This window comes from Rattus rattus, chromosome 5, assembly GCF_011064425.1.
Source record: "Rattus rattus isolate New Zealand chromosome 5, Rrattus_CSIRO_v1, whole genome shotgun sequence".
NCBI classification, from domain to species: Eukaryota; Metazoa; Chordata; class Mammalia; order Rodentia; family Muridae; genus Rattus; species Rattus rattus.
Window position 1 is genome coordinate 100143541 of NC_046158.1, and position 24123 is coordinate 100167663.

General features: G+C 39.3%; 2 protein-coding genes and 1 pseudogene across 2 annotated transcripts in view; 2 read left to right on the forward strand and 1 right to left on the reverse strand.

Moving 5' to 3' along the window:
- Nucleotides 1-975: 975 nt before the first annotated feature.
- On the forward strand, nucleotides 976-23694 carry Eif3j (eukaryotic translation initiation factor 3 subunit J). The gene is made up of 8 exons (XM_032904087.1): nucleotides 976-1125; nucleotides 1209-1312; nucleotides 13170-13224; nucleotides 13582-13673; nucleotides 17186-17300; nucleotides 19793-19954; nucleotides 21109-21182; nucleotides 21407-23694. Exons 1-8 carry the CDS (start codon nucleotides 1080-1082, stop codon nucleotides 21536-21538), a joined length of 780 nt encoding a protein of 259 aa, XP_032759978.1. The 5' UTR covers nucleotides 976-1079; the 3' UTR covers nucleotides 21539-23694.
- On the forward strand, nucleotides 7263-10972 carry LOC116901878 (annotated as a pseudogene).
- The window catches only part of Spg11 (SPG11 vesicle trafficking associated, spatacsin), a 66104-nt gene continuing 62697 nt past the window's right edge, over nucleotides 20717-24123 (reverse strand). The window contains exons 39-40 of the mRNA XM_032904086.1: nucleotides 23876-24027; nucleotides 20717-23532 (exon numbers count right to left, since the gene is read on the reverse strand). Of these exons, the coding sequence (XP_032759977.1) occupies nucleotides 23352-23532; nucleotides 23876-24027 (333 nt within the window). The 3' untranslated portion in view covers nucleotides 20717-23351. The remainder of the gene's footprint in view (nucleotides 23533-23875; nucleotides 24028-24123) is intronic.

Here is a 24123-nt window from a genome sequence, read left to right on the forward strand (position 1 = left end):
AATAATATCTTTTCAAGACTTTAAAAATTAAACCAGATGTGGTGGCTCATGCCTTTAATCCCAGTACTTGGGAGGCACCAGCCGGTGGATTTCTGAGTTCATAGCTAGCCTGGTCTACAGAGTGAGTTCCAGGACAGCCAATGCTACACAGAGAAACTTGTCTTAAAAAAAAAAAAAAAAACAACAAACTTTAAAAACTATGAATATATTGGAAAATTAAACAATATCTAAACTAGCTCGTCCCTTAACGTCCTTATAAGGAAGCCCAGTGTCAAGGGAGAAAGAATTATGCTCCTTTTAGGTTCTTTATTATCAGTTTACCTGTTCGATTGTACTTAGTCAGATGAGCACCACAAGACTTCTCTCTACTACAAATGCACCAGAGCACAAGTCACTTGGTTTCTCAAACTCCAACTTCATCAGTGCCTACCGCGGGCAGGAAACTGCAACCTCCGTCGTCGTTAATGCTACCTTTTTACATCTAACCTCATAATGCTTCTTTTTGTTGCAGCCATTGCACTGTGCCGAAATCTGTTTACATAACTATTTTGCTACTGTGTTGAGGACAAACTAGAATATATGCCTTGGCACGGAACTCCGAAATGTTTCCGCCAAAGAATCACCGTGCTAGGCTCCGGGTGACCACGGGAAGGGAAAACCCGGGAGACTTTGGGGTAGGCTTCGATCTCCGTGCCCAAATGCTAGGAGGCCTCGGGAGAAAAGCCCTGCCTACTTCCTTCTCACTGAGCTTCTGCTGGCTCCCAGTCTACCAGCAATAGAAGATCTGCTCGCCAAGCCAGCACCGCCCGACTCAGGCGTGCGCACTTCCTTTTCCTTCTCGCGGGGGTGGGGGAGGTGGGGAGGCCCGGGCTGGTCCGCGTCCCTAGCCCAGCGTCGCCCCGCCCCGCCCCTCCCCGCCGCGCGCGTCGCCCGGGGGGGCGGAGCTTCGGCCAGGCGCCCAGTCAGCCACAGTCCCAGCCTGCCCCGCGCGGGCCAACGAGAGCCAGCCCAGTGACTCACCTCTGCCGCGCTAACTCTTCGCAGCTCTTCCCTTCACACACGCTCACCCCCGGATCGAGATGGCGGCGGCGGCGGCGGCGGCAGCGGGGGACTCAGACTCCTGGGGTGAGCAGAAGTTCCGGCCCGAGTGCGGGCTGTGGAGGCCCTGCTCCCACGCGTGTACTAACGCGACTCGCTCTCTTCCATAGACGCGGACACGTTCTCTATGGAGGACCCGGTGCGGAAGGTCGCGGGCGGCGGCACGGCAGGCGGGGACCGCTGGGAAGGCGAGGACGAGGACGAGGACGTGAAGGTAGGTGCGGGCCAGGGCGCCAGGCTACGCGGGTGGGCGCTGGCTGCGGGCGGGGAGACTCGGGACCCCGGGGCGCCGCCCGGGCCTGCGGGCCGTGGGTCCCGCGTGAGCGTCGGCCCAAAGGTTCCCTGGTTCCTTGGTTCCCTCAGCTGGACGGCCATGTGGGTAGCAGGCGGCAGCTTGTCCGGCCTGACTCTGCGGAGGGTGGTGGCCGCCTGGGCCCCAGCTCTTCACCGAGGGTCTGCTCTCAGGCCTGGAACCTAACTGGCGACAAGAAATGACAGCAGCAGTCCGGTCGGCCCACGTGCTATCTTCGCAATCCAGAACCTGTAGCCGAAACAAGCCGAGCAGATCGGGAACTCAGTTTCAGTGTTTGTCCCATATGGAAAGTCGTGAGACCCGCCTTTCCTAGTTCGTGTCTCCCATGTGTCAGTAACTTAGGTATGATTGTGAAGGCCGGTAGCTTCGTTCGAGCGATTAGATGGAGAAAATAGATTGATTTTTCTAACCTAGAATTGGAGCAGTAAAACAACTTTTAGCTCTCCCTTCCCCCACCCTGTGGTAAGAAGGATGAACTGGGAGCACTGAGATAACCAGCGAGTTAGTGGACAGAACTGTGAACTGTGAAAAACTGAGTTAACAGGTATTCATCTACACAGGGACAGACAGGCCTAGAAAAATACCAGAGTTGGTTGTTGTGGTAAATAAACCAGGGGCCACTGGTTTTGTTTTTCTTTATCATGTAGATTCGAGTCCTATTCACCTTTATTGTTTTTAAAAACTCCTAGGGGCTCATCCTACAGCTTCAGATGTACTGTTTGGATTTTTCTTCTTCATCCTGAAGTTTGTTGTTGAAGTGTATGCCCACTTTACCAGCTGGCCTGAATTTGAGGAATGGAGCGAGCTTTGTATACATTGAAGTCAATAATGACAAGTAGCGTTAATGACTGGCCACTTGCATGCTTTGTTTCCTAGTGTATGTATACACTTGGGCATGATTTGCCACCACATCACAGCAGATTTTCAGGTTTGATTTTTCACTTTCCCTAGGAAGTAGAAGTTAGGACATCCTATAAAGTTAAAGAAGTTAAAATGAAGGGCTGGGAATAGATTCAAAATAAAACAGGAGTGGGGGGGAAACCAGAAGAAGTGGGAATAAGTTCCAGAAAGCTTAAAGTTTAAAGTTTGAAGATGTCTGTAATGATGCCGGATAGCATCTACCTGGGGTTATGGAATCTTAAGTGGTGTCGATCCTGATGTTTATAATTCTTTTTTTTTTCTTCTCTTTTCTTTTTTTTCTGGAGCTGGGGACCGAACCCAGGGCCTTGCGCTTGCTAGGCAAGTGCTCTACCACTGAGCTAAATCCCCAACCCCGATGTTTATAATTCTTAACCACATAACAGTAATTAATAGTAATTCTGGCCCTTCCTGGTGCCATGATCTTTTAACTTGTATTTGACATGTTGTTGGTGACCCCCTCCTAAGCATAAAATTATTAAATTGTTGCTACTTTATAACTGATTTTGCAGCTGTTATAAGTTGAAATGTAAATATCTGATCTCTGAAAGGGTCATTGGAGACCCACAAGTCTAAGTGTAAGAGCTAATTTTTGGGAGACTTAGAAGTAAGTTACCATAAAGACCACAGTTTTTGACTCCTGGGTTTTAGAATCAGACTGGATTATGTTACCTTGGCATTTTCTAGTTACACTTTCTCAATATGTAAATAATCATAATGAGACTTGCATTATATAGTTTGTTGTTTTTTTGACTGTTTTGAGACTGGGTCTGACTATGTAAACCAGGCAGTCTTTGAATCTCACCAATCTGCCTGGCTCTGCTCAGGAGTTCTGTGACTAAAGGAGTACACTACCATCAGAATTACTTTGTCTTTTAAATGAGCATTAAGCAGGGCTACCTAGCACTTGGTAGGTATTCAGAAAATATTAGTTTTCATTGATGTCTTCCTTCTTTTATCCTAATGGAAATAGTTTAGCTGTTAAAATCTAAATATCTGAGGTTTATTTTATGTCACATTTTATCATTTCCTAAAGCCAGGAGGATTGATTTTTTTCTATAGTGTCTATTTACTATGAATTTTGTTTTTATTGGAAGATGGATCATGGTTATCAAGTTTTTGCCCATTCAGAAGTTTGTTAGAATTGAAATTTGTCACCTTGCATAGCAATGAGTTATGTTGCCAAACTTCCGAATCCTGATACTTTAGTGTTTAATCGTTTTGTGGTGGTGTGCAAGGCTTAGTTTTCATGAAGTCAAAAATTGTAGTTCTTAAACAATTTAATATGTGATTAAAAAAAAAATAGATTGTTGGGATGGCAAGTGTAGTTCTAGCACTTTGGGGAAGTTGGAGGAGAATCAGCTGGGCCCAAGAGTTTAAGACCAACTTGGGCCATAGAGAGAGAGTTCTATGGCAAAACTGTAGAAAGTATTCTTTTTATCAAGAATCACGCGCTTGACCTTTATAAGTTACCATTTTAATATAGTGTCTGTTTTAGTTACTCGCCCTAGTTGACTGTTGTTCTTTTTAACCTTTCTGACTTTTCAGTAGCTGTCTTACAGTGGCAAAAATGGACTTAAGCTGTAGATCTCTTAATATTCATGGAGGACAGACTTTTTTCCCAGTAAAAAGGTGAAACCTACTCGATAGAGAGATGACCTAAGAGCAGTCTTCTCTTCTTGAGTGCCAGAGTCAGATTCCTAGCATTTACATCATAGCTGTCTGTGGCTTTAGCTCCAGGACATCCAGTATCTCTGTCCTTGTAGATCTACTGTCATATGCATGTCCACAGATAGGCAGACATACTTCTTTTTGAGAACTAAGGTGTGTACATCTCTATTTGTATTTAGTATTTACTTAGACTTTTTCTTACTATTCTGATACGCAGAGGTAGTGGAAGAAATTCTTACTTTGTGTATATGACTAGAGTGATGTACAGATATAGATGCAGGATTGAGTACCTACTGAAAGCAGGGACAATGCAACTTTAAAACCATTTTACTGGATTCCCTAAAATCATTTCAATTTAACAGGTTGCAAATCAGGTTTATTCAGAAGGTATACAGATTTTTAGAGGAAACTTCTGGCTGTGTTCAGCTATCTCAGGCATTTTGTTTTGTTTTTGTCTGTTTTTATGTTTAGTTATTTTAGGCAGGATATCATTTGGCCCAAGGCTGGCCTCACCATCTTTGCCAACTGAATTCTGTGACCTTGCCTACAGACATTTGAAGGCATGTACAGCTACCCTCAGTTTATGCCTCCCTGTGGATAGAACCCAGGGCAAGCCACCACCTGAACTACATCTGCAGCCCTCAGCTATGTGTCTCTATAGTTGCACTGTAGAATTTATTACACAGGTCTCCGAGAACTGACCCAGGTAAAAACTATGGAGTAAGCAGTTGTGCCTTACTCATTTACTTTAAGGATCTATCCAGATTAATATTGTAAATCTTCCAGGTTAAGGACATCTTTTTTTCACATATTAGTGCTTCTGAGGAATAGGATCTATATTTACTTTATTTTTGTTTATTTTTTATATTTTATTTGCGGGGAGGATCTCCAGTTTGGATCTTCCTGCTTCATCCTTCCAAGTTCTTTACATACATGTGTGTGTGCCACTTCAAGATCTGTATTTTAGAGAAAAATGTGGTTACATTTTCAGGTAACAATTTTGCCAGAAAATAGGCAATTGTTTGTTTTGTTTTCTTTAAAAGAGTGTATCATGTAGCTCAGGATAGTGTTTAATTCACTGTGTACTAAGGGTGGTCTTAAACTGTTTCTTGGCTTCCCAAGTGCTATGCTATGTGCTCTGTGCCTGGTTTATGCATTTCCAATGTTGGAACTCAGGATGGTTTGACTCTCTACCAAGTGAACTGTATCCCTAGTCCTGCCCTTTTTTTGGGAGGTAGGAGGAGCAGTCTGGTTGTATACACTAGGCTGGACTTGAACACTCAAGCTTCTCCTGCCTCAGCCTTCTGAGTGCTGGAATTACAAGTGTGTTGCCACCATGCTAGGCTGAAATTTTTTTTTTTTTTTTTTTTTTTTTTTTTTTCTTTCTTTTTTTTTTTTTTTTTTTTTTTCCTTTTTTAATTCTTTATTAACTTGAGTATTTCTTATTTACATTTTGATTGTTATTCCCTTTCCCGGTTTCAGGGCCAACATCCCCCAACCCCTCCCTAGGCTGAAAATGTTTATCTTGAAGAGAATATTTTTCTAATTTATAGAAAATCACAAACATACAGTGGTTTAATTAGCATTAGCTCTTCCTCTGTAAGTCCCTTCACAACTGAAGATAGTCATCATATATATATGATTTTTTTTTTTTTTTTTTTTTTTTTCTTGAGACAGTCTTACTCTGGCCCAGTCTGGCCTTACAACCCATGGCAATCCTCCTGCCTTAGCCTCCCAAGTACTAGGATTATAGGAGTGAAGGAGCTACCATGTTCGGCCTTCAACAAGATTATAGTGAGGAAAATCCAAATCATTCCAGTACTTTAATAAATTTTATAAAATAGTTTTCACTTAGAAAACTTTATTTTTGTGTGTGGACATACATGCCGCATGGTATGTATCAGTGGACAACCTGGGAATCAGTTATCTCAAGTATGCTTTTTTAAGATTTATTTTTATATATGAGTACACTGTAGCTGTCTTCAGACACACCAGAAGAAGGCGTCAGATCTCATTACAGATGGTTATGAGCCACCATGTGGTTGCTGGGATTTGAACTCAGGACATCTGGAAGAGCAGTCTGAGCATCTTTCCAGCCCTCAAGTATGTTCTTTTTATTGAAAAGTATTTACTTATTCTATGTGTTGTACTGGGCCATTGCAAATAAATTAGTTACTTATTTAGTGTTTGGCTGGAGGCTTTTAAAGATTAATTGTATATTGTCTGTCTGCAAGTGCATATGTGCACCATATGTATGCCTGGTGCTCATGAAGGTTAGAAGAGGGCATCAGATGCTATTGAACTGGAGTTAGAATTGTGAGCCAGGTCTTCTACAAGAGCAGTAAGTGCTCTAAACCACCGATCCATCTTTCCAGCCCCAGTGCTCGGCTTTTTGGCCTTGATATTGCTTAGCCAGGAATTAAAGTAAAATTGGTTGATAATCATTGAACATGAGACAGGTAAGCATTGAGCTGGAACAAAACAGGATTAAATGGAGTAGAATTTACTGAAACAATTATTTTGACTTATGGAAGACGGTAGAACATTTTTCTTTTAAAAACTGAATTTTAATGAGAAGGCTAGCCTTGTCAGTTCTGAAGCTGCTTAGAGCAGAAACTACATAATTTACATAGTACTAAATTTTTTTTTTTCCTGTGAGAAATTGTATGGTATCCTGTGGCCTGGGGATATTGCTCAGTTGGTAGAGTGCTTGCCTAAGATACATGAAACTCTGGGTTCCATTTCTAGCACTATGTAAACTTGGTATGATAGTGGTACTCCTCCTATAATTTCAGCGCTCAGGATAAGAAGAACAAGGTCTACTCATAGGGAGTGTCTTAGGTTTTTATTGCTGTGAAGAGACACTATGACCAAGGTAACTCTTATAAAAGCATACCTTTAATTGGTGCTGGCTGACAGTTTCAGAGGTTCAGTCCATTATCATGGCAGCATGCAGGCAGACCTGGTGCTGGAGAAACCAAGAGTTTTATATTTTGATCCGAAGGCAGCAAGAATCAGAGACTGTCTCTCACAGGCAGCCAGGAGGAGGCTCTTTTCCACACTGGGCAGAACTTGAGCGTAGGTGGAACCCTCAAAGCCCACTCCACAGCAAAGCCACACCTCCAAATAGTGCCACTCCCCATGGGCCAACCATTCAAAATCTGTGGAGGTCAAACCTATTCAAATCACCATAGGGAGTTTGAGGAGGCTCTGGGCTACTATGCCTTTAAAAGGGAAAAAAAAGCGCAGATGCAAATGTTCGATGTCATTTTCCAAGTATAAGCCTGCAACCCTGGCCACTCTTCCCCAGTACCCTTGACCCTGCCGAGTATGACGTGTCTCTGGAGACCCGAAAGGCGCAGGTCGAGCGCATGAGCATAAGGGCCCGGCTTAAACGGGAGTATCTGCTTCAGTACAACGAACCCAAACGCCAAACACACATCGAGGGTCCTGCCTTGATTCGTTGAACCTATGCAAGATCAGCAAATGTTTATCCTAATTTCAGACCCACTCCCAAGAACTCACTTTTAGGAGCGGTGGCAGGTTTAGGGCCTCTCATCTTCTAGTATTATGTTATCAAAACAGACAGAGACAAAAAGGAAAGACTTATCCAGGAAGGAAAAACTGGACAGAAAATTTAGCATCTCCTACTAAGTTCGCAAGGATGCCTCTGTTCTTGCATCAATAAATCTATTAATCAAAAAAAAAAAAAAAGAAAAATCAAAAAGGTTTGCTAGACCAAGTAATTTGAGAACAAAAGGAGAGAAATATATGTTAACTCCTGGGCTATTGCTATGGGTTAAAACAGCTGCTCTTTTGAAGCTCTTTCCATTTGACAATATATAAATTTGTAATGCTTCAGTTGGAAGCATTTTCAACCTTAAATGTATTTCTCTCATCGTATATGAGACTACACTTTCGTATTATGAAAATGGCAGAACCAGCCAACTGTTAGGTACATTAATAGAAAACTTTTTTTAAAATAATATTGAAATTTTTTGTTTTCCTCTTAATACTTGGTTGTGTTTGGTTAAGAAATAAATTTTGAACTTGAAAGCGGCCATCTCTTTGAGAGAAATTATTCTAATGATGTTAGGTGAATATCTGTAGGGCATGAGTACTATATACATGAGTAAATTATAAACAACTTCTCTCTAAAAAAGTTGGCCGTTTTATGAAGCCAGACTGAATGTTTTTGTTATAATCTTACAGTCCAGGCTGACCTAGAACTCCACAGGTGACAGAAGTTGACCGTGAATTCCTGATCCTCCTGTCTCCACACTCTGAGTGCTGGGATTACAGGAATAAACCACTAGCATACCTGAATCAAATTCCTGCAGTGTTTGATGTTTCTTTCAGTAATGGAGTTTGAATCCAAGACCTCATGTATTCTGTGCAAGTCCTACATCAGTCGAGCTATATTCCCCTCTTGTGGGAAAGGTATTTTTAATAGTATATTAATAGGTTGTATCTTGAACCAAATAACACTTAGGTCTTTTTTGAAGTGATAGGTAGGCTTACTGTCTCTATTTTAAGTGTCTTGCAACACTTTTGTCATTTTATCTGGAAAATGTGCCAGCATTTACAAGGTCCTCGTGTTTACAGAATAGTCTGCTCAGTTTGCCTACAGCGGTTGTGCTAGGCATTCTGTACTACATTTACTTTTCAGGACGCACATTTTTAAAAATTTCTGTGGAAAGCTACCTTTCTTGAATAGTGCCAGCTATTTTCTCTTAAGAGAAATAATATGGTAACTTAGTAGTGATGTCAAGGCAGGCTTGTCACATGTGTTTGAGGGTAATGGTAGTAGATATGGCTTGCTTTTCATGGTCCTTTGTGCACTGAGGCAGGTGCCATGACTCTGCCTAGAATTTATTTATAGGAACTGCCTTTTTTTGCTATTAAAACCTATTCTGGCCTGGCGTGATGGCACATGCCACAAATCCCAGCATTCCAGAGGTAAAAGAGGGTCATGAGTTCAAGGCCTGTCTAAACTACACAGCAAGATCCCACCACAAAACAATATCTCAAGAAATAGAATCTGTGATAAGATGGAGAATTTCTAAGTAGCCTCTTGTTTGCATGGATAGGAGCTGGCTTATCTTTTGTTGTGGGAAAACAGAGTGATAAGGATAGAGGATACAGAGTTGGTATAGATGAACTACTAAGAATGTGCTTCTCTGTGGTGATTGTATTCAGTGATAATTTTCTCATGACTTTCTGGTTCCAGACCAAAGCTTAAAACTCAGTTTCTTTAAATTTCCAAACAAAATAAAACCTACCAATGGCAGTTGCATGTATCTGGGCACATTTTACATACTAATATGTACCTTAACTGCTTTTATGGGATTCCCTGAGATCTAGGGGAGCTCGTTCTCTAACTAATAGAACAGATCTTAGCAGGAGGGACTTAGTTTTCAGTTATTTTATATTGCAACGTTCAGAGAGAGTTTGTTCTGTGTCACTTTGGTCCAGAGCAAGTCCCTATGTCTTTTCTTACTGAGATAATATGTTGGCTTCATCTGAGCCACAGTTTTCTTTTCTGAAATTGAGATGCTGCTGCCTTACTTTTAGGAGTGTTATGAGGACCAACCTTAATGTTACAACATGAAAAGGCTCCTAAGCATAATTATGGTGCAAAGTAAATGCTCAATACGTCTGTATACTGTTATTATCTGACCTTTAACTCTGCACTTCCTAGACATACAATGATCCTCCTATCCGAAGCACTGTCCAAACAGCATATTTACAGACCCCCAAACACCTGGTAGTTAACTTCTGTTTTTATCTCTTTGATTCTGTTTGTACTACAGTTTTGATGTAAGAAATAAAGTAGAATAGTAAGGTAATACAAACACTTTATTTTTAATTTTTAACTCTAGTATTGTAGTTATTCAAATAATGACTAATTGTCTATTAAAAGTCTAAATCATGGCTTAAATTGACAAGTGGTTATAAAAATATATTTACTTGGGGGCTGGAGAGTTAGCTCATTGGGTAGGAGCACTGGCTCTTGCAAAGAATCCAGATTAGATTCCTAGTACTTGTGTAGTGATTTAGAACTGTAACTCCAGTTCTAGGAAGTCTGAATCCTCTTCTGGCATCTTAGGGCAATAGGCACACACGTGTTATGCAGATATACATGAAGAAAGAATACCCAAACACAGAAAATAGGATGTTTTTTAAAAATTATACTCAGAGATATTTACTTTGTATATATAGTTATTCCTTCTCTGCTTGTTTTCCATTGCAACTTTAATCAGGTGGAGAGGTTTTTTATTTCTTTGTTGGAAATACAAAGCTTGTCCTAATTGAAGTTTAGTATACATACCTCCATTGATTTAGATCTGTGATCTGTAATGCTATAAAGCTAGAAGCGTGTCTGTGTCATAGTTGCGACATATTAGTCAGTCTTTCCTCACCTACTAGCGTCAGTGTTTCCCTCTGATGGCTCATTTTCAAGTGACATGAATACTCTGCCTGGTGGTTGCCGAGCCTGTTCTACCTATAGATTGAAGCTCAATTTAAATTGAGGGCTGTCTACATCCCTATTAAATTGGATTCTTCTAAATTCTATAGAAAATGGTGTTTGACAGTAGGTTTATATGTAACTCAGTGATTGAGTTAGACATAGAAAAAGCAGAGAATAGGTCTACCTCAGAGTGCCTTGCCCAGCTTAGGGAACCAGAGCTATAAAGGTTTAGTTAGTTCTTGACTCACCTTTTGTACTTAAAAGTATTATGTAATTTGATTCATTGACTGGATGTGTTGTAAGCAACACTGCTTGAAAAAAATGACCTATTGGCTAGAGAGTGGCCCATTTGATAAATGGAAAAACTGCTAAGTAGTGTGGTAGTACACAGATGCCTATGACCCCAGAATGAAGTAAGGGAAGACAAGAGGATCATGAGTTCACGGCCACTCTAGGCCACAGAGGTAGCCAATATCCAAAATAAAAATAAGACTGCAACTGATTTTAAGGCTTAGAAATTTTACCTTGGTTATCTTGTATTTTAATTGAGAAGCTTTTTATGGCATTAGCTAAATGGATCTGAAGAAAGAAGTGTGCTGGAAAACATTAAAAATCCTGAAATGGGGAATGACCACTAGCAGACATTAAACATACCGTAATTCTATAATGAAAGCAGTGTGATACTAAATGGGATGTTAGTTACATCTGCAATCTCTACACTCAGGAGAGAGAGGCAGGAGGATCACTGCAAGTTTTAGGCTAGCCTAGTCTATATAGCAAGTTCCAGGAGGGCCAGGGCTATGTAGTGAGACCCTGTCTTAAAATATACATTAAAAAACTCTCAATGTATTACTGATGAATGAAGACACACTCTTAATGGTAGGATTAGATAGGAAGCCAGAAATTCAATATTCAAAATTTTAGTATATGATAACAGTAGGGTAGACTTTTTCATAACTGATGCTTGGCAGCTTACTAACCATTTTGAAAATTAAGATATTAGATCTATGGTTTTTTTGATCTAGATGGATCAGGGATAGAAATTGAAAAAAAATGAAACCATATAGATTCTAGAATAAACTATGGCAAACTCTTTGATGTGAGATTTTGTAACTTAATGCAAATCCAGAGGTAGCAATGGGCAATGACTCATAGATTTTACTATGTTCAGGGATAGTTTCATTAAGAGAGAAAAAAAGATAGGGGTGCCTATTACTCTTGTTCCTGCTTACTAGTGTACTAGAAATTGAGATAGTACAATTAGAAGAATTAGTCGAGCTGCGGGTGGGAACCTTCATGTCTTAGATCCCATTACTTGGAGGCAAAGACAGGTGAATCAGTGTTGGAGGCCTGCCTAGACTGTATAGTGAAACTCTGTCTCAAAAGCCAAGAAGTAGTACACCTTTTCTGTTGTTTTCAGGTAATGTGGTACAGATTGTACAGTATATTCCTTTATCCAGAATGCTTGAGGCCAGAAGTATTTCTTTTTCCCTTCAGATTATGAGGTGTATATGTGTATGTGTAATAATATATCTTAGAGGTGGGGATTCAAGTAAACATGAAATTCTATTGTTTTAGATATATCTTATACACATAGCAGGAAGATAATTTTATTCACCAATTTTTTTTTTAATATTTGGTTTATTTTGACTAAAGATCTATCAATGGATCAGATTAGAATTTTCTGTTTGTTTGTTTGTTTGTACTGGGAATTGAACGTAGGGGCTTGTGTGTATACCAGGCAGGCATTTTACTACTGAGCCATATTCCCTAACCTTCAGGGTTTTTTTGCACTTAATTTGAAACAGGATTTCGGTAATTTGTTGCCCAGACCATCTTAAACTCACTTTGTAGAGGCAGGTCTTGAATTTGAACTCAATCTATCTCCCAAGTAGTTGGGGTAAATTTAGGCTTGAGGCACTAGGCCCAACTGAATGAAATGGAATATTCTTTTGTTTTTTAAAGATTTGTTTACTGTATATGAGTACACTGTAGGTGTCTTCAGACGCACCAGAAGAAGGCATCTGATCCCATTACAAATGGTTGTGAGTCACCATGTGGTTGCTGGGAATTGAACTCAGGACCTCTGGAAGAGCAGTTAGTGCTCCTAATCACTGAGCCATCTCTCCAGCCCAGAATGGAATATTCTTATAGTAACATGTTGGTACTTAAGAATGTTTTGAATTTTGAAACACTGCAGATTTTGGATTAGAAAGCTTTAAAGAATTGATGAATCTAACTTAAATGTTAAAATTCTGTTCAGAGACTGGGTTTGGTAGCCTGAAATTCTACCAATTGGGAAATGGAGGCAGAAAGATCAGGAGTTCAAGGCCAGCCTGGGCCACACTAGATTCTGCCTTCCTTCTAAATATTAATTTTTAAACCCTAGTAGCCTTTGCTATATATAGAAATAACTAGTTATAGGACATGACTGAGGCAAGGAAACAACAATGTTGGAATTTACAGAATACTAGGACCAAACTCAAAGAGAAACATGTAAAGCTTCTATCACTCCTGATATATAAAAGTAGACTGGAAAATTGGGAAGATAAACCTTGGCTAAGGGCTTTATTACTGTTAAAAAGCCTGTAATACCAAAAATAGCAACAAACTTGTTTCTGTAGAATTAGGTTAACCCTAGAGGTCACAGGGGAAAGAAAGCGTGTAAGAATCACTAATGGAGGGTCTTGTCTTTAGGATAACTGGGATGATGATGATGATGAAAATAAAGAAGAAGCAGAAGTCAAACCAGGTGAGCCACATGCTTATTCTTTATTTTTTCTGCTCTTCCTCTCTGGCTTCTCAACATTCAGATTATATACCTTTCTATTTGACTGCTGGGTCTCGAGGGCAGAAAAAAGAATAGAGAAAATGGTGTTATTTGATCTACCTTGTCTAAAGGAAGTATGAAGAGAGATATTTGGATCCTTGGGGGTCTGACTTGAAAAGGAAGAGTGCCAGAAATGCCCTCATTTCCAGGATATCAGTACATGACTCTGGGAAGGAAGCTAAGGAAGGTTTGGTTTCTTCAAGTGTTCAAGCATCATGTTTGGCTTGGTCATACACTAGAAAGTACTCAATATAGTTGTAAATAAAATTTTTCTTTCAGAAGTAAAAATTTCAGAAAAGAAAAAAATAGCAGAAAAGATAAAAGAGAAAGAACGGCAACAGAAAAAAAGGCAAGAAGAAATTAAAAAGAGGGTAAGTTTTTCCAGTTTCCTTAAAATGCATACAGAATTAATATTGTGTCAGTTGTGGTAAAGTATCTGAACTGGCTGCAAATAATTACCTAGCAACTTTTGAAGGGCTCTGTAAAGACTAAACAGATATATCATATCCCAGCCGGGTGTTTTGGTGCATGCCTTTAATGCCAGCACTCCGAAGGCAGGGATAGGCTAATCTCCATGAGTTTGAGGTCAGCCTGGTCTACAAAGCAAGTCCAGGACAGCCAGGGCTATTACACAGAAAAACAAAACAAAACAAAACAAAACAAAACAAAACAAAAAAACTTGTCTCGATAGATCAAACAAACAGACAAATCCCAGAAGCAGATTGATTGGTGATTTATGCAAAAAACAGAACTTAGAAGCCTTGTGTGAAAATATTTTGTTTCACATTCAGTGAATGTTTTTTGCCTGTGCCTACAGTTTTCTTCTTTCTCTTCATCTTCCTCCTCCTCTTTCGTTTTCCTTTCTTTTTTGCAGTGCTGGGATTGAATTCAGGGTCTTGTTCATATAAATGGGCCCTCCACCACTGATCTGTATCCCCAACCTATCTGTAGCTATTTCTTGTCACAGTTACTGAGCAAAACATAAAAAGTTTGTGTGTCATTTGTGGTTTTATTCTTCGTTATTTGTAGCAGGATCCAGAAATAGTATTAATTATTCTTTTTAAATAGAAGACATTTTCATAATTCAAACATAAAACAATTCCTATAAAACACTCCTAACCCCTTCCTTACTTATTCCTGTCTTGAATGTAAACACTTGAAGATATATTTATATTTCTGTATATATTCTCCCCACCCATCTTTGAGACAGGTTTAGCTGTATAAGTGAGGCTGACCTTGAATTTGATTTCCTCCTGTCTCTTCCCAAGTGCTGAGATTACAGACATGCATCACTAAGTGGCTTTCTTTTCTTGTATGGTTTTCACTTTGCTTTTATTTACTTTATTGTAGAGATGTTTCCATACATAACATGGAAATAATTTTACTCAATCTGTCTTTCTTTCTTTCCTTTCTTTTTTGATAGAGTTTCTCTGGCTATCTGACAGGTAGTCCTGGCTGTCCTAGAAGTCACTCTGTAGATCAGGCTAGCCTCAAACTTCTAAGATCCTCCTTCCTGCCTTTGCTTCCTAAGTGCTGTGATTAAAGGCATGCACCAACATTGCCTGGCCTTCTTTGCTTTTTGTTAAGAAAAAAAAAACAAAAACTATAAATATGATAAGAAAATAATCTAGCATGGTGGTGCTGTAATACCAGTACTTTGTAAGCCTGAATTAGAGGACTATAAAACTCAAGACTAGCCTAGGATATACTGTGAGATACAGTCTCATAAAGCAAATGTGATCGTTTTCATACCTGTAGTATTGGCACTTGGAAGGCAGAAGCAGAAGGATTACTAAAATTTGAGTTCTAGTCTGGTCTATGTAGCACTTCTAGACTAGTCAGGACTACATATTAATACAACTAAGAAACATTATCTTTAAGCCTCTGAATAGGGATCTTTTTCATATGATTGCATAAATATAACCTGATATTCTAAAAATCTCTAGATCTAGATTTCAATGTTAATTTGTATGCGTGCATTTAATGTGTTATACAAACACATACAAACATAGAAATGTATACTTGCAGTTATTCTAAGCAATCTTTTAAATTTGCTCTATTGAAGCAGAGCTTGTACGTGTATCACATGGTGGTTATTGTGCTGACTCCTTATAGTCTTTTGTTTTCTCCTTTTACTCCTCTTACCACCACCTCTATGCCCTTTCTCTTCCCCTTGTTTTACTGATATATGAAAGAGGCTGGACTGCTAGTTGTCTTATAGAGCCTACTCCCTTTTATCTGTATCTGGTTACTTTATAACATAACTCTAAATTGCAACTTATGAGTAAACTTTTGGTGAGATTCAAGTTAGACATTTTAAGCATGTGCGTTCTACTACCTCATATCAGGAGTCATGTTCTTGCCTGCACTGTTTGCTGATTCTGAAGAAGTAACTGGGTTGAGATGAGGACACAGCCTGGTTCCATTATAAACTTACATTTTTCATTACATCAGTTTCTTACCCACCTGTTACATTTTATTGATTATCATTTCTTAGCTATTAAGGATTACAAAATGGAGATATTTCTCATTGACTTGTTTTTTAACAAAATCTCAACCATTTTTATCAATGAAGATTTGGGAGCTAGATGCTGGGGTGGAAGCCTGCTAGAGGCAGAGAAGTACCCAATTGACCTTCCTCCTCAGCAATATCATAGAAGGAATGTCTCCCTCTCAACTGAATGTCCCTCCCTCTACTTCTGTGCATCTCTCTAGCCCTGGCTGTCCTAAAACTTGTTCTGTAGATCAGGCTGGCTTTGAACTTCCACAGATCTGCCTGCCTCTGCCTTCCAAGTGCTGGGACTAAAGTCATGTACAATCACCTGACTTGGAAACTAAAAGAAAAAACAGAAAAGAACACAAAACTTAAGCTTGTGACAAATGCTCAGAGTCAGGCAGTAGTAAGTTCAAGGACAGCCAGGGTTACACAAAGAAACTGTCTTCACAAAAAAAAAAAAAAAGGACATGGGCTGGAGAGATGGCTAAGTGGTTAAGAGCACTGTCTGCTCTTCCAGAAGTCCTGAGTTCAAATCCCAGCAACCACATGGTGGCTTACAACCATCTGTAATGAGATCCGATGCCCTCTTCTGGTGTGTCTGAAGACAGCTGCAGTGTACTTACATATAATAAATCTTTTAAAAAAAAAAAAAAAAGACATGATCAAAACATTGAAGCAGAAAAGTCAATAAGTTCCACATTAGCCTGTGCTCCATATTACAACCCTGTCTTAAAAATAGAAAACCTTAAGCTGAAAATAGACTAAAACAAACTAGCCAGGTGTGGTAGCATAGGCCTGGAATCCTAATACTAGTAGTTAAGAGACAAAGGATCAAGAGTTGTAGGTCATCCTCAGCTACACAGCAAGTTTGAACTACAAGAGAGCCTGTCTCAAGAAAAAAACCAATTAATGAAACAGACAAAATTAAGCAAATAAAAAAGCAAAATAAAATATGAACTATAGATAAAATAACACAAGAAATAATGAAATAAATCCTTCCTGGGTTCAACTCTCACCCTTGTTAGATGTTACTTCCTGTTACCTTGCTCGCCTCTTTATGTCTCCATAATTTGGGGTTGGTGGTGACTAAGACTAGGTTTTTCTGTGTGGTTGTAGCCCTGGCTATCCTGGAACTCATCTATAGACCAGACACCACCTACCTCCTGGTGCTGGGATTAAAGGTGTACACCACTCCCACCCAGCTTCTGTGTTTTAGCTGTACAACTGAAATAAGAACACCTAAAGTGTTTAAATGAGTGGTAAAATCCAGTAACCACCTTGTGTGTGCTTGCTTCTTTATATAGGCGCCGACATAAAATTCATACAGTATGAATTGTTTCCACCATAAGCTTGGCATTTGTAAGTGAAATTTCTGTTTCTTTCTAGTTAGAAGAACCTGAAGAATCTAAAGTGCTAACACCCGAAGAGCAATTAGCAGATAAACTCCGGCTAAAGAAATTACAGGAAGAGTCAGACCTTGAATTAGCAAAAGAAACTTTTGGTAAGATGATGGGTGTAGTGTTGAGCTATCCAGATGAAAAATTCTGCCCATCTTACTACCCATAAAAGATCAAAAACCATGTTTTTAAAGGACACATATATACTAATTGAAGTTTTAAGAAAACATCTTTTAAGTTCTTGTTTATATTTTTGAGATTGACAAGGTACAGAAAAGTTGTCAGATTTTGGGTAATTGCTTAGTGTATCGTAAAGGTTATTGAATTTGACATCTTTGTAACACATGGGACATTGAGACAGGAGGGTCAGAAGTGGAAGCCAGCTAAGTCTATACCAAGGCTGTGCCTCCCAACCTAGTAGATCCAGTAAAATACACTTTCCCTAAAATTTATGAGCTGGATAGATTCTGTAGTCTGTAGCTTCGAAATTAAATGCCGAACTGTCTTTGGGGTCATCCTGCTGTGGCATTTCACAGCTATAATCAGTGAACAAGATAAATGCGTGCATTCTTAGTGTCATAGTTCTATTACTGTGATAAAACATCACACCAAAGCCACTTAGGAAGGAAAGAGTTATTTTTATCTTATAGCTTATTGCCCATCATCCAGAGAAGTCAGGGCAGGAAGTGAAACAGAAGCCATGGAGGATTGCTGCTTACTAGCTTGCTCCTCTTGGCCTGCTCATTCCACTTTCTTACAGCACCCAGGACTCAGGGGTGTCACTGCCTGCAGTGAGCTGTGCTGTCTCACATAAATCAAAAATCAAGAAAATGCACCACAGGCCAATCTGGTAAGGGCATTTTCTCAATTGAAGTTCCCTGTTGTCAGAGGACTCGTAGTTTATCTAGTTGACTGCCAGCACAACTGAGGAAGAGAAATCAAGACCCTACTTTAGTTGTCTAATTTGTCATTACCAGGTATGAAAAAAAATTCTGACTCCCTAATCCCTTCTCTACAATGCAAGAGGCTTGCTTGCTGTAGTTGTTTCCCCCTTTAGAAAGTAGGACCATATTCCTCAGGTGTGACTGTGGGTGTCCTGTATTCATGACAGCCATGTTTATATGCTCAGTGCAGAAAACCTCATATGAGATACCAGATTAAGAAGTAAAAAGTGCACTAGCACAGTAATTGTTTGGTTAATAGGAATTAACTGTCAATTCTTATACTGCAGTGCTGAGTCTGTGGTATTGTTAGATCATTTGAGGCTAGATTAAGTTTTCGCTCAGATTTTAACACTGAGAGAAAACTGCTTTTGGAGTTAGCTGATTATTTTTATAGTATCCATCTATTTTTTTAAAAATAAGATTTATTTATTTTATATATGAATATACTGTAGCTGTGTTCAGACACACCAGAAGAGGGCATCAGATCTCATTACAGATGGCTGTGAGCCACCATGTGGTTGCTGGGGATTGAACTCAGGACCTCTGGAAGAGCAGTCAGTGCTCTTAACCATCTCTCCAACCCTCCATATCTGTCTTTTTTATTTTTTTCCCATCCCAAAAGTTGTTTGTGCTTGTGTACCCTAGATGCCTATGGACATCTTGTAGACTTGGTTCTCTCCTGCCACATGGGTTCAGGTGCTTGAACTTTAGGTGGTCACACTTAGTGGCAGTGAACCATTGAGCTATCTTCCACCCAGTTCGTTCTGTCTTTCTTAATCTTTGAGAGCGTTGTTTTTGGAAAGCTAGTGAATTCTGTGGGTCCCTTTTTTTTTTTTTTTTTTTTAAAAAAACTACAGCTTGTTTTTGAGATAGGGTCTCTGTGTAGCCTAAGTCAGTCTGGATTCCCTGTGTAGACCTGTTTTTCAACTATGTCTTTAAAATATGTAAGGTCTTTTATTATTTTTTTAACAAAGGAATTTGTTAAATTGAAACAAAACAAGTCTCATGACATAGAATTATGTTTTTAACTTTTAATGCAGGAGATTGAATTCAGGGCTTCATACATGTTAGGCAGGCACTACCTGTGCTACATTCCCAGCCCATATGATTTTTTTAATTTATTTGTTGGTTGTTAGTGTCAGTCTGTCTCGGTTTCTCTCTGTCTCTGCCAGGCCTTGAACTCTATTTTGAATTTAGAAGATTTAGAAGGCTCTTCTTGAATTCTGTCTGAGAACTCTAATAGGCCCAGGTTAAAAAGATTCAGAGGGCTGGAGTGGTGGCTCAGAGGGTAATAATAAACCTGATGACAACATGAGTTTGATCCCTAGGACCCTTACTGGTGGAAGGAAAGTTATACTCTTACTTTCACACGCAGTTCAAGTACACATGCACACGCACATGCACCATACCACATTATGGCGCACACTATGGCAATTCAACTTGCTTTACGAACTTTAAAATGTTTGTTGTTATGGGGTCTAAGAGCATGTGTAGAGGTCAGAGGACCGTTTTATGGAGTCAGTTCTCTCCCCATCTTTACATGAGCTCCAGATAAGCGCTTGTAACCCACTGAGCCATTTCACTAGCCTCTCACTGATGAATTTAAAATGTTTGCTTTTTTCCTAACGTTTCAGGACTTCTCTCTCTTACAGGTGTTAATAATACAGTTTATGGAATAGATGCTATGAACCCATCTTCAAGAGATGACTTCACAGAGTTTGGAAAGTTACTAAAAGATAAAATTACACAATATGAAAAATCACTATATTATGCCAGTTTTTTGGAAGCCTTAGTTCGAGATGTCTGTATTTCATGTAAGTGATTCTGATTCTAGCCCTTTTTTGATAAGTCTGTATTGTGGTTGGGTGTGATGGCTATACCTGTAATCCTAGTACTTGAGAAGCACAGGCAGATCTCTGTGAGTTCCAGGACAGCCAGGGCTACACAGAGAAACCCTGTCTTGAAAAACTAAGGGGGTAAGAGACTGTATTATGAACACTATACTTTGAAAAATAAATAGTTTTTTAAAAGTGCTTTAATGCTATGTAATAAAGAGTTGAGATTTCCTTTTTAGCAAATATTTTTGGAATACTCTCCAATGCATGGTGGCAGGCTGCTTTCATTGTTTTGTAGTAGCTTCCCAAAAGATAGTTGGTTTATGCCAAAGCAGGTCACCCCTTTATCCAGTCATCTCCTAAAGAAGCCACAAAGTATCTTTAGAAGGAATAGACTAGCAGCTTCTAGGGGTTTTGAGCTCAGTAAGACCCTCAAGAACTGCCGACTTTACAAATGTAAGCCTAAGGTGCTGTCCAAGTTGCCCAACAGAGCTGGCACGTATGTGCTGACATTGCCACGTCAAGGATATCTGGGGTAGGACTGGCTGAAGATTGAGAAAAGGGTCATTGTGAATTAGTAGTTGATTTTCTTTGAGGAACGATCACTAAGCAGGGGATTCTCAAATGTGATTGATTTACCCACGGGTTATATGTAGTGTGTTTCACTCTTGGGGGTTGGGGCTCTTTCTAAGCAAACACAAACATTTTCTGTGTCTAAGCACTGATTTTTTTTTTTTTTTTCAGTTAAGTACAGGGCAGATTGTCCACTAAATGTATTACAGTTCTTAGGCTAGAAGGCTTGTCATATGTGTTACTAGCTAATGTGAGGATGTGTTACAGGAAGGAGGCCATGGTTCTCCCCTTTTAAGCTGAGGAGAGGAGGTAAGAAGCAGTGGGAATACTAAAGAGTCCATGTTACAGTTCTTATAGCCATTGAGTTCATCATTGGGATTTTGTGAGCTCACTGAGCCTAGCCATAGACTGAACAGTTATTTATGAAGGAGAGTTACCCGACTTTATCGACATACAAATTAATTTTTATACGTTAAAAGGATGCCTATTTTGATTTTATTTTTCAAAATGCTGAAAAATTGAAGTTTAGTAGTATGTCTCTTTCTCTCCCTCTTTTAAAGTGGAAATTGATGACTTGAAAAAGATTACCAACTCATTGACTGTGCTCTGCAGTGAAAAACAGAAGCAGGAAAAGGTAAGTATTTGTATTAGAGAGCCTGTTGAAGCTGGGTTAGAAGAGAGCAGCCCCATGGCTGCCTGATGCTTCCATTCAGACATATGTGTGTTCTTTTCTGAGAAAAATCAAGATTGCTATAGGTTATGCCTTTTAGAGAGGCTTTGACCTCTTTAAATGTTTGCTATGACAGATGAAACACCCATAATAGATAAAGATTCATGACTTTAACTCTTCATTTTTAGCAAAGCAAAGCCAAAAAGAAGAAGAAAGGTGTGGTACCTGGAGGGGGATTAAAGGCCACCATGAAAGACGATCTGGCAGACTATGGTGGATATGATGGAGGATATGTACAAGACTATGAAGACTTCATGTGACATTTTATCTTCTGGTGTCTCCTTTCTGTTGCCCACAATCCCTTCAACATGTAGCACAACCTCCTTTCCTTTCAGTTCTGCCAAATGCTACAATCAGAAGTGCAGTATCTTTGTGCTGGTTATTTAACCCCTTGACACTCAGGTGCTAATGTGCAAATGAGGGAACTTGGATCTTGTTGCCAAGGGGTTAAAATTGGGAACCTCAGTTGCTACTAAATCATAGTTTAAAAACAAAACAAACCTAATAATGTTGTCATTGTTGCTATCCGATTCCATAGCAGCAGTCACTAAATTGGAAACAAAGGTTGCAACATGACAAAAAAAAAAGTGTAGTATTTACCAGCACCATTCAGTAATACAGCCTTAACCATACCTCCTTGAACTACTTCATAACTTGTCAAGAAAAGCAGTTTGCAGCAAGGGCATGTGGGATGCACCTAGTATTAAAATTGCTTTGTCTTAAAATTGAGGTGAGGATATTAAAAACTTGTTGTGAAGAAGAATGTTTATCTCAGAGTGAAGATACTGTGGCTGAAAAGTACTAGTTTGATACTTAAGATTTTAATGACCAAAACCCTCCGACTTTGAAGCTGAAGAAGGTAAACTTCTCCATTATTACAGTGCAAGTGTGGACTCACCAGTGCATTGACTGTCTAGTTACTTATCAGCCTGTTTCTTTTGATGGAGGACTTCAAATGGGGGAGGGAACTCTGTTTCTGTTTGCCTGATTCAAGTGTCTGAGAAACAAATCTTGTTCTTCTAGGCTGCAATGGAAAAACTTTTAACAGGGTTTTGGCATTTCCTTTTCTTTATAAAACATGCTCAGCAAACTGCACCAGTTAACTACAGTTTGGTAAATTGTTATGTTAACAATTATGACATCTGCAATGTTTTATAAAGCAACTAATTTAATAAAATCACTATTGTGAGGACTTAAATTTTGTGTTATATCCCAAGAGATAGTTAAGAGTACAGAATGCCACTCTTGGGTGGAGGTCTCTGTACTCACTAAAGCTAATCAATGCTTGATGTAGTCACAGCTTTGAAGCAAGAGTGTTTGGGCTTTCAATAGTTGTAGAGCAACAGAGGCTGCCTTCCTACTCTTGTTTATTTGGGAAATTATTTTGTTGTTTAGATGCTAAGGCCCAATTAAGTACCTAGGACTATTTATTAGTAGTGATGGAGCCTGTTACTTAGGTTATTGTTATACGAATAAATTGAATTACATCTTAAATAATTTACCCAAACTTGTGCTCCAGCCCCCAGTTATCAGAATCAGAACAAAAATGTTTCTAATTTCTCTTCCATAGGTCATAGTGACCTCAAAGCTCTGTAGACTACTGAGTGGAAAACAGGACCATCTAAGTGACAGTGAGTTAACAGAAGGGAGAGTACATAGCAATAACTCCAGTGAATGCTGTTGAAGGCAGACAAGGGCTACGATTTCCTCAGCAGTGATAATGACACTGAGTTAAAATCTATTTTATTACAGAAAGATCAGTTTCTAACTCATGAAAATGTATCACCCGTTCCTTAACTGTGTAAATAAGATTAAATTGCTTTGAAACTGGAACCTGCAGGCACAGGTGTTCTTTAAGCACTATTGTTTCTCTATGTAGAAGCCATTCTAACAAGACACTTTTGATCTCAATACTAATCTCTCCATTTCCTACAGACACAAACGACTGGTGCAGTGTGGTATATTTCTGGGCTTTTCAACTCAAATGGGGATAAAGGTATCCAAATACTTTATTATGATGGAACATCCCTTAGAGCCGTATAGGTACGAACAATCAAGCACCTTTCAGATCTTCTAACCTGCGAGCATATCTTTAAGACAGCATCCTGTTTGAGGATCCTTCAGAAGCATATTTACAATTTCAAAAAACTTGTGTTCATACGCCAACTTGTAATACAGGTAGATGTCTTCACAATATGAAAGTAACTTCTTCAGGTTTTCTGTGACCCTGTCAGTAGGCTGGTGTTGTTTATATCTACACAAAAAATGTATAAAGTACAAGTTAAATACTGTATTGTCATTGACGGGGATCAGCTCTACCACCACTATCTTCAAAGGTTGGAATTGTGTAGCTTAGGAAATTGTCAAACTAGTATTGGATCTTGAATTAATTTTATTAAAGATAAATATGTGAGTACCCATCTTAATTAAATTTAGTACTATGGTAAAAGGCACTTTTGCTAGGGTTTCTGGCTCATAATATTTTCCTTTTTAAAAAAGAAACAAAAAAACATCTCTTTATGTAGCCCTGACTGTCCTGGGACACACTAGGACTTCTGAGGCAAGTGCTGGGATTACAGTCAACTTTAAATACTTACTTTTTGGAAATGTCTTCAAATATATTGGGTTTTAGTAACTTCTGCTGCTTAAATTCTTCCAAGTAACTAAAGTCTCCTTTAAGAATCACTTGTTGGTAGAGTACTTCAGCCCAATCAGGAACAAAGTCATAGGCCTCAGCTACAATAGAAGCCTTTAAAGGATGAGAGGTGCCATTAGAGCCCGTGCTGTGGAAGACTGAAGGCAAAGTCTAGGAGACAGTCCTGCACACAGTGAATTATGGCCACAG

Coding starts and splice junctions, on each gene's coding strand:
- Eif3j (XM_032904087.1), top strand. CDS start 1,080: ATGGCGGCGGCGGCGGCGGCGGCAGCGGGGGACTCAGACTCCTGGG. Junction 1,126..1,208: donor GGGGGACTCAGACTCCTGGG/GTGAGCAGAAGT, acceptor TCTCTTCCATAG/ACGCGGACACGTTCTCTATG. Junction 1,313..13,169: donor ACGAGGACGAGGACGTGAAG/GTAGGTGCGGGC, acceptor TCTTGTCTTTAG/GATAACTGGGATGATGATGA.